Raw genomic sequence first — 12,450 nt, 5'->3', positions numbered from 1 at the left:
TTTTATGACTAAAGGAGAGAGTTTAATATGGGAAGGGATGGGAAGAGCGAATAGGGGAGATGCACGCCTAAAAGAGAATAATTTGGAGAGGCAGTGAGTTTTGCACGCTAGAGAGAGAGAGAGAGAGACAGAGACAGAGACAGAGAGAGAGAGAGAGAATCGCTAAAGCTTTTCGTGCACTTGAATTAAAAATATGTGGCAGGCAACACCCTTATCTTGTTTCTCTCCTCTTTTCTTTTTGAGGTTCATATAGGAACTTTCACTTTTAGGACCAATATTGCCAAGGGAAACGATGTTTGTCTTAGTAGGGCCTACTTTAAGGATAATGTGCAAGTTACATGTGGGTGTGGGTTCTCTTGGTCCTTGAAACGATAGTTTTTGGTGTACATGAGAGAGAGAGAGAGAGAGAGAGAGAGAGAGAGAGAGAGAGCCAAAGCCAGATATGTGGAGAGAGAGAGAGAGAGAGAGAGAGAGAGAGAGAGAGAGAGAGCCAAAGCCAGATATGTGGTGCCTTGATATGGTCGCCACTTGGCATCCTTACATTGGTTGCAGAATAAGGGGAGCGCCCATCAATGTAATCCCTCCCCAAGCCTTGCCCATCCAAAAATGAGAGAGTGGATTTTGAACCCTTGTGCTCTCAATGGGAAGGCTTCTTTAGGCCAAGTTCTTCTCCTCATGCAGAGTGCCTGCACTTGGGTGGGCATCGGGAGGAGTTAGGACACGAGAGAGAGAGAGAGAGAGAGAGAGAGAGAGAGAGGAGCACGTGGTTTCAAGGGAGCTGGTGGAAGAGGCGAGCCCACGTGGAGGAGGAGGTGGAGGATGACGTGGCGAGGGAGGGGGCCAAGGAAGCGGGGGGTCATATGGGAAGGGGGGCGATGGAGGCGGGGGACGTGATCAAATTGTGTGGCCCTGTATGATCGTTGTCTCTCTCTTCCCTCTCTCTCTCTCTCTCTCTCTCTCTCTCTCTCTCTCTTCGCTTTCTCTCTCTTCGTACTCCCGTTCTTTCTCTCTCTTCCTATCTGAGCTTTTCTCTTCTGTTTCTTGCTTTCTTCTTCGCCTCCATCCTCATCCTTGCCATCGCCATAGCCTCCTCCTTCTCCTCCTTCTTGTTGTATCTTCCTGATGCCCTTTTCCCTATCTTCCTTGTTGCTTCTTCTCTCAATTTGAAGCTCTTCATCTGCTTCAAATTGATCGGAGAACTTACGATCAACCAATCGATGATTAGCGCTAGAACAGCAGGACGTTCGTCGTAGCGCAGCGGCGGCGAGCTGGGCGCTCATCGTTTCGTTGCTTAAAGAGACGCAGTCGAGCTCCGAAGCTGTGTTCCATCTCGATGAGCGTACCTCCAGTCCGGCGTGCAATTCAAGCGAAAGCAACATCACTACCAGCTGCGCTGATCGCCTTCCCGAATTGGGCGCTCGAAAGCGACTTTCTGTACTCTCAAATTGCTGATATTACGCAGCCTCTTGGTGCTCCGCAGTTGTCCTCCTAGTGCAGCGACCTCCTTTATCGTCTTTGCCGCCATCCTCTCTGCAACTAGAGGCGCAGCTTGCATCAATGCATTGGGATTTGGGTGACAATGGTATTCTTGTTCAGCTGTAAGCCATCCTCCATACACTGCCCTCCAAACGATGGTTCTTGAATCCCCATCATCGGCTTTTGTGTCTATCAATCTGAATATATACAGTCCTGGCCTCCTTTTGGTCACGATGAACCGTAATGATGCATTCAACAGCATCACCAGAGGGTTAGTGGCTCTCTTTACCTTACCCTGCCAGTATCTACACACGCCACTGTTGCTCATGTTGTTTTCTGTTGCTACAAAGTTGACGCAGTTGTCGTAATTTCAGAGAGCGCCAAAACTGGAGGTCGGGATGCGGTTCAGGTTCCTCCATTCGAGGTCTCCAGCATGGTGTGCTAACTTGTGATTTGTTATTGGCAAGGTGTTTGAGATTTGGCTCAGTTTTTGAGCGTCTTTGTGCGAGTGCTCACTCAACTTATCCTTATTTGCTTGGAGACCTGTGCAGACAGCAGCATGCCTTCTGTCGATATACTTGGTTGCTGATTGCTATCCAAAGGCTTGTCCGAAGTCTTCGTTCGACGTTGTATGATCCCTACCGGAACTGGCTATCCGTCCCACACATTCTTGGGTTTTCTAAAAAAGAGAGAGAACATAATGGAATCGTTTTTTGATTTTTCCAAGAAGATGATTTGTTGCAATCACCATTTTATCGCATATTTGGTATATACATAAATTTTTGCATTAGCTTCTGTCTCTTTCATTGTGGACTGGTGACGCATATGGCCTTGGCTTGTAAATTATTATAACTTCATGTCTGATTACCACTGCCCATAGTGGACGGGTGCATGTGCAGGTGCAGGTGCAGAAAACTATGGCACAAGGGTTTCAGACTGGTCTGTAACAGGCAAGACGGGTTTTTCCCGTATGGCAGATTCAAGCCTTCAAGATGGGAGTCATATTGACACAACCACAAAAGATGGCAGAGCTGACAGTGATTCGTATCTTATTAATGAAAAAGATGACATACTAAATGAAGAAAGCCTGTTCTCACAGAGCCATGCTCAAATTTCAGGTGGCCAAGTTATTGCACTGGATGGGACCACCAGCGCTGATAAACTCACAGGGCTACATGGTTGTTTGGCAGAACAGTCAAGCGAACACTCATGTATTCCCTTCAGAGAAGATGCAGTGGCAAATCAGAAACATGGGATTTTTGAGTCTGCAAGGACAGCTTATAACCATATACAGCACACGAAACATCATAGAATGGAGGCTGAATCAATTGCATTGCAGCGAGAGCATGAGCAGGAAATTCTTAGGAGTGACGACTGTCAGGAGACGACTGTGGATATGTTAAACAGATATGATGACAACTTAACCACTGCACAGGGCATGAAGCTGACTGGTACATTGACAGGTCAGTGCAATGCTTCCATGAATACCGAAACTGAAAACTTTGTGTCACTTCAAAGCAGAAAAAAAGAAAAATTTAGGCAAAGCAAGTACGAGGCCAATGCTGATAGCAGGCCATCAGAGTCTAGCAGTGATGGATGTGCGGAAATAAACAATAGACTTTCAAAATGCAATGTCTCACTTAGGCAGTGGCTCAGCAATCCAGGTAGGGTGATAGATACAGTTGAAAATTTACATATTTTTAGACAGATAGTAGAGTTTGTGGAACTTGCCCATTCTCAGGGAGTTGTGCTAAGGAACATCCGCCCTTCATCTTTCCTACTTTCTCCTTTGAGCCGTGTGTCAATTATAGATTCAGCTAGTACACGCACAAGCTCAGGCTCGTCAGAGCAATCAACAGGCAGAGCAGTCCCTGGTTTTTTGGCTGATAGTTCTGAGAAAGAGGATGGATTGAGAGGTTCACCCAAATACAACACAGGGGAGAACGCCCATATACACTCGCAATGTGCAGAGGTTTCAGAGGATTCAAAACCAGCACAGGAAAAAGAGTTTGGGATCACAGCAGGGTCTCCAACTGTCCTATCCATTGTCCATGTGGAGAACAAAAGTACAGAGGAAATGAGACAAACTGGTGGGACTTTCGGTGTCACCAAAAGGCTAAGCCCATGCGGTCATCACAGTACCTGTTCTGATTCTGAGAAATCAGAAGGCAGACAGCATGATACGACTTCATCAGAAGAGAAAATACATGCAACATTCCAACCTTGCTCTAGTGATGAGAGACTTCAGCCTCGGGATGAAAAATTTCCTTTGAAACAAATACTGTGTATGGAGCAGATGTGTTATAGAAGTCTTGAAGAGATAGCTGGAGGGACACCAGACTTTTATACAGATGTTTATAGCTTGGGTATCCTTTTCTTTGAGGTAAAGCAATTTTGGAGATTCTCTTCCTTTCCTTTTATGTTCTCTTTATTTCTCAAAATATTTGATCTTATTGTTACAATGATTACTCAGAAGCAGCAAAGATAGATGCATCTGTAATTAGTCTGATAGCACTCAGATACTAGACACACTGTCAACTTACATGAGGCCGCTGGTTTCCTTTGAAGTGAGCATTTTTCTCATGCAGTTGAGATTTTCTATGGTAGCAGTTATTCTATAGCTCTGGATCTGAAGTGGAGTGGTCAAGAGCTATGTCCGACTTACGACACCGCCTCCTTCCTCCTAGGCTACTGTTGAAACATCCAAAAGAAGCTTCCTTTTCTCTGTGGTTGCTGCACCCGGATCCACGGTCTAGGCCAACAGCAAGGTTTGTTGCTACACTAACATCTTTTCAACCTCACGTGTGATCAAAGCTGCAGGAGTAGGTCATTTTTGAAGAAGCAAGTTTCTGCTTCCTTTCTGTGTGCAGATATGTCTTCTGCAGGTATATTGAAGCTGTAGAACTGCAGCATTACCTATTTCCGATGTTGCTTAGCTATAAAGAGGTCGTATTTTGCTTTTGAGCTGCTATTACTGCTTTCACTACTGTTGCATTGCTTGCATTAGCTGTACTAGACATTTTATTTCTTGCACAAGGGCAAGCTACTGACCTTGATTCAAACCAATCAAGTTTTAAGACCCCCTTATCAGTTAGACTAATTCTAAATGCCTTCTTCATGTGAGTCTTCTAACAAGAAGTATCTGAAAATCATCAAGAGGACGACGACCAAGCTAACCAAACCTCATTGTTATGAGTATGCTAGATCAATGGTGTTTTCAGAGTTTTTAGGTGCTCAGATGCACTTCGATGACTTCTGGACTTTTAGCAATATTTGTACTAAGGGATTAGACTGCCTTGAGAACAAATTCTCAAAAGTAAAGACCTTTCCCCTCATGGACATTTTAGCCCGAAACGTTTCTAAGAAACGTGCGAAACATGAAAGTTTTTTTGAATTTTTTAAAATAAAAAATACACTATTTTTATTATTTATATAAAATACACTAATTTTACACGTTTCTAGACGAAACGTCTGTCAAAATCTTGAAACGTTTCTTGAAACGCGTTTCTAGAAACGTTTCTTGTGACACTGCTAAGTATGTCTTCCTTTTGTTTCTTAAAAAATTTACGTTACATCTTTTCCATTTTCTCTTTTATTTTCTTTGTAGATTTTCGGACTTTAGAACAACAAAAAATCTAAATTTGTATGATTGGATATATTCTACTCTTACAAAGGTATATATCAATGATTATCTGCCCCAAACTGAATACCATGCGTAGCTTACATAGTCTCATCTGGCTAACCCTAATTGATCTCGATTAGGTTTCTAGGTAATGCTTAACCTATCTAGGTCCTCGCTTTATCCGGATTAGGTATAAGTACATAACATTATTCCCTCCTTGCTGTAAGTAGTTAGTTTCCAATTGCACTTTCCATTTAATCAATTACTCTAATAAACAATCTTTCTGTAAATGTTATTTTGATCTAAAACAATTTTTAGTTCTAAAGGTATAGAGGAAGGTGATTTTAACAAAGGATCAGTTCCTCTTGACAAATTTCCTCTAAGCTTCTACTTTAGTTCACAGACGGGAAACACTGGATGAATAATGAGCTTAGGTGGTAACCCAATTGATAAAGTAGCATCATTAGTCTTCCTTGTGATCCTGAAAGGACCACAACACCTTGTAGATATTTGTAATGGTTGCTAGTTTTAATAGTCTTAGAATCCTCGGGAACTGTAACATAAATCATAAATACACATGCCTCTTCAAAACTGTGGATGTCTTCTTTTGGTTGGTGTAGAATCATGCTCTATCTTGAACGGTTCTCGCATGCTGTAACATTTCTTGCATGTCTTGTAGAAATTTGTCACAGCTTTTACCCTGATTATGGATGATATGACGAAAATATACCTCGTCTAATTTCCAACTTCAAGAAAACCAAGGAGTTGAGCTCAAGGGAATGAACCTTGCCATCTTAGTTACCCTGATAGCTTTATGTCTACAGTAGTCCCGAAATGCGTTTCGGGACAGACCGAAACATACGAGATGTTTCGGTTCTGAACCGTGCGTTTCGGGGCCCCCATACATAATCGCAAAGGAGCTGAACACTGTGGCTGATGCGTATTACTGTTATAAGCAAACTCAATCTGTGGTAGATGTCTCTTCCACTCAGACTGCCTTTGGAGCCAACAATGTCCGTACAGCCTCTCCCGTCCGTACCACATCTGCACAGCCTCTCCGTCCGTACAGCCTCTCCCATCCATACCTCCGTACCTGTCCATACCTCCCGTCCATACCTAGTCTAGTTCTAATCCTCCCTAACCCCGAGTTGGGCTAAACCCCCAACCCAACCCGGGGGTTAGGTTAAGCCTATGCCCAAGGCTCTGTCTTCCATACTCTGGTAGATATCTTCCACTCAGACTGCCTTTGGAGCCATATTCTCAAAGCTCTGTCTTCCATAGTCTGGTTAATTTGTTTTATGTGATCATCCGATTATGGATGATCTGATGAAAATATACCATGTCTGAAGGGAATGAACCTTGCCATCTGGGTTACCCTGATAGCTTCATGTCCACAATAGGCCCGAAATGCGTTTCGGGACAGACCGAAATGTTTCAGTTCTGAACCACACATTTCGGGGGCCCCCAATTTACCGAAAATCTGGTGTCGCATTGCATTTTTGCTGCCTGTACGTTTCAAATCACCACCCGTAATATGCTGAAATCAACCTTCAGCCTGTACAATTGCCTTTAGTTCATATCTAATTGCAGCACAGACATGAATCATGATTCATGATTCCATGTAGCTCGAATTTACAATGATATGCTGTTAATTTTCTGATTTAAAAATTAGTAATATGTTTAAAGTATCCAATTTTAAGTTCCAAGTGACTTATCAAATGTATGTGTCCTATGTTACCTGAGTTTTTTTTCAAGTATTGGACTTCTGGTGGTAACATTTTAAAAAATTTAAATATTTTTCAAAAAATATATATTTAAATACCCTATTAGGCACGAAACGTTTTTACAGACGTTTCGGGTTTACCCTGAAGCGTTTCTGAAACACTGAAATGTGTTTCGAAACTCCTCGCCTACTATGTTCATGTCCCCTAGAGGTTAGTGGTACCCAACCACTTCTTCTTCTAATGTTGGTTCTCTGCCTTTGTTTAATCTGTGTCATACTTGCTTGTTAAGAAAGGTTCAGTGTGCGTAGAATGGTGGTACATATCTTGTCAAGGAATTGCACTCTCAAAATGTGTAAACTCTATTTGAAAATTGTGAAGGGAGCGTGGGTCCAGGACTGGCCACAGAATATTCAGATATGTTTGTAATTTTTACTGATATGGAAGACTCTTATCGGGGTATCAGTTTGCTGAAGTATTCAGAATTGCATACTTTTTCTACTGTCCAGTGCTTTCTCATCAGATGATGTTATTGCTCTGATCTAAATGTTATGAAATAGAAGGTCACGCTAAGTAAGGATGTTGTCTGAAACAATTCTACTTGAAAATGCTTTCCTTTTAAACGGGAAATATTATTAACTTATTTGCTGAAACTATCTGCTCTTAGCAGAATAAATTGTGGACTTGTCTTCTGGACAGGGAGTTATTGCATGCAGATATTTTCAGTGAAGTTGGAGACAAGTTGGCAGAAAGAGAAGCTATTATGAACATCGAAGAGAAAGAAGCAGAGACAGAAACTACACTTGAGTTCTTACTGCAGATGCAAAAGGAAAAACATGAGATTTTTTACAAACTATCCCAAGAACTTGAGTCTCTTACAAGTGATATTGAAGAGGTTCGAAGAAGGCAGGCTTTGTTGAAACAGAATGTGCTGTGGGACGAGAGGTTAAAAAACTCCTTTCATGAGAGTGTAGAAGATTTTGCAAGTTCCAAGGACGATACAGGCAGGCCATCTTTACCTGGAAACCAGGCTTGTGAACTGGAGGGTTTTCAATATGGTAGTCATAGTGGAGACCAGTTACAAGGAAGAAGGCGAGAGCTTTTCCTGTCAAAGCATGATCAACTCATGAGAAATTTCATGAATTTTAAGCAAATCTATATTGCCATGAAGCAGACTTCCAATCACTCAGGCACAGATAATCCAAATGACAATTTTAAGCAGAGCATCCAAGCTCCCAGTGTAAATGCAGACAAACAGGACATCTCCAGGCTAAGTGCTAGTCTCAGTGGTGAAAAATCAGAACATGTCAACCCCAGAGATAGTATGGGATTGTTTTTTGATAGCTTCTCCAAGTTCATTTCGTACAGTAGATTCAAAGTGAAAGCTACGTTGCAGCATGGGGACCTTTTGAACACAGGAAACATGGTGTGCTCGCTGAGTTTTGATTGTAATGACGAGTTCTTTGCGACAGCAGGAGTCTGTAGAAGAATTAAGGTCTTTGAATATAGTGCATTGTTGGAAGAGTCACGTGACATTCATTACCCTATGATTGAGATGATCAGCAGAGGAAAGCTGAGTTGTGTTTGCTGGAATAATTTTAGCAAGAGTCACCTGGCCTCCAGTGACCTTGAAGGGTCTGTTCAGGTGAATAACATTATATTTTACTGTATTGGGGCTCTAAGGGAAATTTTCTTTAACTCTAATGATAAATGTGGTATCATTTTGTAGTTATGGGATGTAACAAGGGGTCGGACATTTATGGACTTAAAAGAGCATGCCAGGCGTGCATGGTCAGTGGACTTCTCGCACTATGACCCTTCAAAGCTGGCAAGTGGAAGTGATGACTGCTGTGTAAAACTTTGGAGCATGAATCAGGTAATGTCTGTGCTGTACTGAGCGAGTTGTGTTGTCATCTTGATTGTAACCAGAGTCTGCAAAGAAAGTGCAGCATTATGTCCACTGATGTCCCTAGTTATCCTGTTTCCCCTAAAGTCTTTGATGATTTTACAACTTATATCCTCACTACTCGCTGCACAAATTTGGTAGGAAGAAATGTTTTTCTGCACAAAAAATTGTTATTGTGTTGGGCTTTTCAGGACGTAGTTTGAAATATATTCTTGTCATTGTAGGGTGCTAGTGTTGGGACAATCAAGACGAAGGCAAATGTCTGCTGTGTACAGTTTCCTCCAGATTCTTCCCATCTTTTGATATTTGGGTCTGCTGATAGCAATATTTATTGCCACGATCTGCGCTATATGAGAATCCCAATGTGTATTTTGAGGGGTCATAATAAGGCTGTCAGTTTTGTGAGGTTTGTGGACTCTGTAAACATAATATCTGCTTCCACTGATAGCACGCTGAAGCTTTGGGATTTGACAAAAGCAAGCACGAAACTCAGAGGATCAAGGATTGCTTGTACGACAACTTTCACTGGCCACACCAATGAGAAGGTGACCACAATCTTTTAAATATGATATGTGTGGTTCTTTTGGTCTAATGCAAAATTTAATTTCCCATTGCCGTATTTGTACCAGAACTTTGTTGGACTCGCAGTCGGGGAAGGAGGATATATTGCATGTGGATCAGAAACAAATGAGGTACTAGAATTAGCATTTTTTTGTACTTGGGTTGATACATCTGTTCAGAGTGGAAATATGAGTGAATGTAATTCGTCTCTTGACAAGCACCATGGCTGAGCATCTTGTGTTTTGTCAATTGCTGGCTTGCTTAATGAAAACCAGCAGTCACTGTACTTCAACAGCATTATACAATCGCATAGATCCTGTGTATAAACTAACACCAATATATCTTGCCTGCATGCCCATCTACTGTACTATGTAAATTGAAATTTGTGAGCATCTGTTGTGTTAAATGAAAAATAAAGGATGTCATCAGGAATACTTTTATGTTCTTCTTAATCAATTCAGAAAATATCTACGTTTGGACTTAAAGATTCACTCTTTGTGAATTGGTTCATGCCTTACATAACCAACCAAGCAGTCCTTTTTTATGTGTATCTAATGCTGCAAAGAGTGTCTGAAGAAAGAGAAATTGGGAAAAAAAGGATCACCAAAGACCCTATGATTGCGATCCTTCCAGAGAGTTCAAAGTGCTCATTTACACACACACGTGTGCATGTTTTTTAGCTGCTGTTAGGTATTTTGTGTTTCTTGGGAAAGTATGTTCTCATGCCCTCTGCCCACTACTGTAGGAACTTGCCTTTGTACCCAGTTTTCCTTTACAGATGTGTTTATCTTGCGGTAGGATACATTAGAGATTGATCCACTATCCTGATCCCCTGTGGACTCAAAAGTTTAGTGCATGTCAGCCAAAGACCTCCCTCTACCCTCGGCCGTGATACTATGCATGCTTATCAGATCCCATTTATTCGAAGGGAGGGACCACTTTAAATGAAAAATGAACTTTTTCCTCCTCACCACAATGGATTCCATAGCTCCTTGCAATAACCTCTATTATGCAACTCACTGGTTTTCATTAAGCCTTTGACAGCTAGTGTTGAACTCCACAGGCTTGGCATTGGACTGGCTCTTGGAGATGCTGATAGATTCTTAGCTCATCCAGTGGCTATAAATATTCTGTCATTCAAGCTGGCTATAGTCCGGTGATTGTCTGCCATTCCTCTACTGGGCATTTGTAGAGGGAGTTTACCTCTAAGCTCTTCATGTACAGTTCATCTTTGTCAAAGGCCAGTGCTAGATGCTGATGGGTTTTTCCCCTGTACTTGTCATTGATGACATGAATGTGGTCTACCCCTTTGTAAAATGGGCCATGACACCGTGCATTACATAGTGGAATGGGGATGGCTCCACCATTTTCCAAGCTCTTGCAAGTTGCAATGAACTCTTTCAACCAAGGCTTGCAGAAGAAAAAATTGCCAACTGCACTACACCCTCATACTGATGTGACCTCTAGCAATCTTTCTTTCTTATTTTGTGTTTCGATTAAACTCAGTGACAATGAAAATAAGAGTCTTCGGAGTGCCGACAGAAACTCCGTACGAACACTTTGTATAAATGGATGCTCAAGTATGTTTGGGTGTGTGGATTTGTATGTGTGAGAGCATATGTTTATGCTGTGGTCTACACCCACTGTTGGGCACTGATGACATCAGTGGGGATGTCATAGTAGCTAGTCCCTACTATGTGTGATGGAGTTTATGGTTTTCAACCTTATGAGTGACTATCATGAGATTGAAACTGCACTATGTTGTGTTTTTAGAGGGCATGTTCCTGGATTCATCTAGGTATATGTTCCTGGATTCATCTAGATATATAAACTCAGTGACAATGAAAATAAGAGCTTGAACTGGGTCATGTGCTTCTACCACATACATATGCACCTACAAATGAGAATTCTACTACAGAGACTTTTGAGTATGTCATCTTATATCACACACCAGTATATTCAGACAGGACGTTAACATAAGTCAGATATGTGAATCAGACACGGAAGTTTGTGCAAATATACAGTTAGGTTACTAGTATATCCAAACATTTACTGTACAGTAGCTTATGCGATGACAATTTCCACACGTTTAATTTGCTGTTAGGTAGCTCCCCGTCAATGGTGGGCCTTACTTCATTTATTGTTGGCTGCTTTACTCAGGTGTTTGCTTATCATAAGTCTCTACCTATGACTATGCTGTCACACAAATTTGGCTATACTGATCCTATTTCAGGCCAAGAGATTGAAGATGCTAGGGGTCAGTTTGTGTCAAGTGTCTGTTGGAGAAGCAAATCTCAAACGTTGGTGGCAGCCAATTCATTGGGGAATATAAAGGTGTTGGAGATGGTGTAGGGGTAAATCTAATGGTGCTTGTGTGCCTGATGTTGCACACTGCTGAAACCATTCAGGACAATGCTGAAGTTCTCGACCGATCTCCTTTACACCATCAAAGGTGAACAAGTAAATGCCATGTGGAAGACTCAATTTTGGGATTATAACCTCATTGAATCCAAGGATCTGACGATCATCTGGGAAAGGATTTACTTCAACTTCAATGACAGTTTTGGGTTGACGTTGAGATTTATTGTAGCTGATTTCAGTTACTACTGTAATTTAAAGATGGCAAACCAGCCTCTTGATGATTTTATTGAATGTGAGGTACTCTTGTCAAAAATTTTAAGCTTCAAGCACAAAAGAGTGAGCTAAGCTACAAAGATCAGATGTAATTATTTTTATGTAAGGAAATCAGGTATATCTGAAGATTTCCTTCAAAATAGTCACCATTTTGTACTACATGATCCTCAAATTGCAATGGGGTGTGGTGCCCTGCTGCTATATGTTTTGGTCCATATGAATAATACACGTCTTACCTTTTTGCCATACTAATATCGTTAAAGGCTTACCAGCATAACAGGACATGAAATCAGATGTTTCTATTTTTGAATTATGTCTATTATCCATCTGTGGGGTTGCAGAATTTCACCAGCACGCAATAATGTTCGCAAATGCCCACTGTATGTTCTTTTCATAATCTAGATATAGCAAGAAATCTGGTTTCCATAGAAAATTATAATATCTTGTACATGTTAGATTGCCTACCTCTGCATAATGTGTATGATTTATTCCAGCAAATGATCATGTTGATCATGGCAGGTCATATTAAT

The 12,450-nt window shown here is 41.4% G+C and overlaps 1 protein-coding gene across 2 annotated transcripts; it reads left to right on the top strand.

Moving 5' to 3' along the window:
• Positions 1-948: 948 nt before the first annotated feature.
• Positions 949-12,207, top strand: LOC147897622 (protein SPA1-RELATED 4-like). Of its 2 annotated transcripts, XM_087380603.1 has the most exons (10): positions 949-1,747; positions 1,851-1,912; positions 2,028-2,105; positions 2,357-3,859; positions 4,087-4,244; positions 7,519-8,464; positions 8,549-8,695; positions 8,950-9,270; positions 9,355-9,417; positions 11,447-12,207. In XM_087380603.1, exons 1-10 carry the CDS (start codon positions 1,720-1,722, stop codon positions 11,636-11,638), a joined length of 3,498 nt encoding a protein of 1,165 aa, XP_087236729.1. In that variant the 5' UTR covers positions 949-1,719; the 3' UTR covers positions 11,639-12,207. The 2 variants fall into 2 exon arrangements, with proteins under 2 accessions (XP_087236729.1, XP_087236730.1); XM_087380604.1 differs by lacking the exons at positions 949-1,747; positions 1,851-1,912 and having other exon boundaries at positions 2,029-2,105; positions 2,376-3,859.
• The last annotated feature ends 243 nt before the right edge of the window (positions 12,208-12,450 follow it).

This window comes from Dipteris shenzhenensis, chromosome 10, assembly GCF_047967505.1.
Source record: "Dipteris shenzhenensis isolate YYH24624 ecotype China chromosome 10, Dip_SZ_1.0, whole genome shotgun sequence".
In the NCBI taxonomy this organism is placed as follows: domain Eukaryota; kingdom Viridiplantae; phylum Streptophyta; class Polypodiopsida; order Gleicheniales; family Dipteridaceae; genus Dipteris; species Dipteris shenzhenensis.
Note: the sequence above shows the minus strand (reverse complement) of the source record. Positions and strands in the feature narration are given on the sequence as shown.

Coding starts and splice junctions, on each gene's coding strand:
- LOC147897622 (XM_087380603.1), top strand. CDS start 1,720: ATGATGCATTCAACAGCATCACCAGAGG. Junction 9,271..9,354: donor CTGGCCACACCAATGAGAAG/GTGACCACAATC, acceptor TATTTGTACCAG/AACTTTGTTGGACTCGCAGT. Junction 9,418..11,446: donor GTGGATCAGAAACAAATGAG/GTACTAGAATTA, acceptor TGCTTTACTCAG/GTGTTTGCTTATCATAAGTC.